The 1168-nt window shown below is 39.0% G+C and overlaps 1 protein-coding gene across 1 annotated transcript in view; it reads left to right on the forward strand.

Moving 5' to 3' along the window:
• Positions 1 to 1168, forward strand: part of PHIP (pleckstrin homology domain interacting protein) — a 119850-nt gene that overhangs the window by 72041 nt on the left and 46641 nt on the right. Inside the window, 2 exon segments of the mRNA XM_009333228.1 lie at positions 1 to 6; positions 8 to 43. The exon segment at positions 1 to 6 is cut by the window's left edge and continues 76 nt beyond it. Of these exon segments, the coding sequence (XP_009331503.1) occupies positions 1 to 6; positions 8 to 43 (42 nt within the window).

A 1168-nucleotide genomic window follows, 5' to 3' on the forward strand; every position in this document is an offset into this window, starting at 1 on the left:
GAGTCACATTCAAAGAGAAAACAAAATACCTACTTTCTCTAAGGTAAATAGTCACTTGTACCTCATCGCAGTAAGAAGCATAAAATTTAACTCAATGTGTTAGGCCACGTAAATTCACATTCCCCTTCTCAGTTTTAAATTTAAAAACCAGAGGTACAGGAATTTGTTTACTTCCCCAGAATGAGGAAGCATGTGTCTACTGATGTTTCACGATGTTCTGAATAAACAATGGGGATTGTTTTTAGAATCCCCTAAGTGAGAAGCCTTGCGAATCTGGTATTGGGGACATGATTTGCCGTAGGGAGTCTCTCACTATTAATCAATACATCCTGCTACTGTTGTCTACTGCCTGACATACTGTTCTGTGGAAAGGTTCAAGTAAAACTCAAGTCATAGTTCTTAACCTTAACATATTTAAATACATCTCCAAATACAGAATTGGGTATTTTCTCTCATGGTACCCTAATAATCTTATTGCAGTTTTACAGGGATATTTCTAAGTCATGCTTTTTGCTAGAGCTGGAGTGCATTTTTCAGAAAAGAGGAAAACAGGATAGATGAAATAGAAGGGAATGGATTGTATTAAAAATGAAATTGTCATAACTGACTTGCTGTTTCATATAACTTGCAAAAAAATTTAATTGCCTTTATGCGTGTAAGAAAATGTGAAGGAAGTACATTCTATATTTACAAAAATCATTTTATGTCTTGTTTGTTAGCAATTAGTTTTATCTATGCATCTTAGAAGGGCCAAAGCCCAACTAGAACTTAATCTGGCTACTGCGGTAAAAGACAATAAAAAATGTTTCTATAAATACACTAGCAACAAAAGGAGGGCTAAGGAGAATCTCCACCCTTCTTTGGATGCGGGGGGAAACATAGTGACAAAGGATGAGGAAAAAGCTGAGGAACTTAATGCCGCCTTTGCCTCAGTCTTTAATAGTAAGACCAGTTGTTCTTCGGGTACCTGGCCCCCTGAGCTGCAAGACAGGGATGGGGAGCAGAATGAAGCCCCCATAATCCAAGGGGAAATGGTTAGCGACCTGCTATATCACTTAGACACACACAAGTCTATGGGGCTGGATGGGATCCACCCAAGGGTACTGAGGGAGCTGGTGGAACTGTTCACCAAGCCACTTTCAATCATTTATCAGCAGTCCTGGCTAAC

Source organism: Pygoscelis adeliae, unplaced genomic scaffold (genome assembly GCF_000699105.1).
Source record: "Pygoscelis adeliae isolate BGI_AS28 unplaced genomic scaffold, ASM69910v1 Scaffold57, whole genome shotgun sequence".
NCBI classification, from domain to species: Eukaryota; Metazoa; Chordata; class Aves; order Sphenisciformes; family Spheniscidae; genus Pygoscelis; species Pygoscelis adeliae.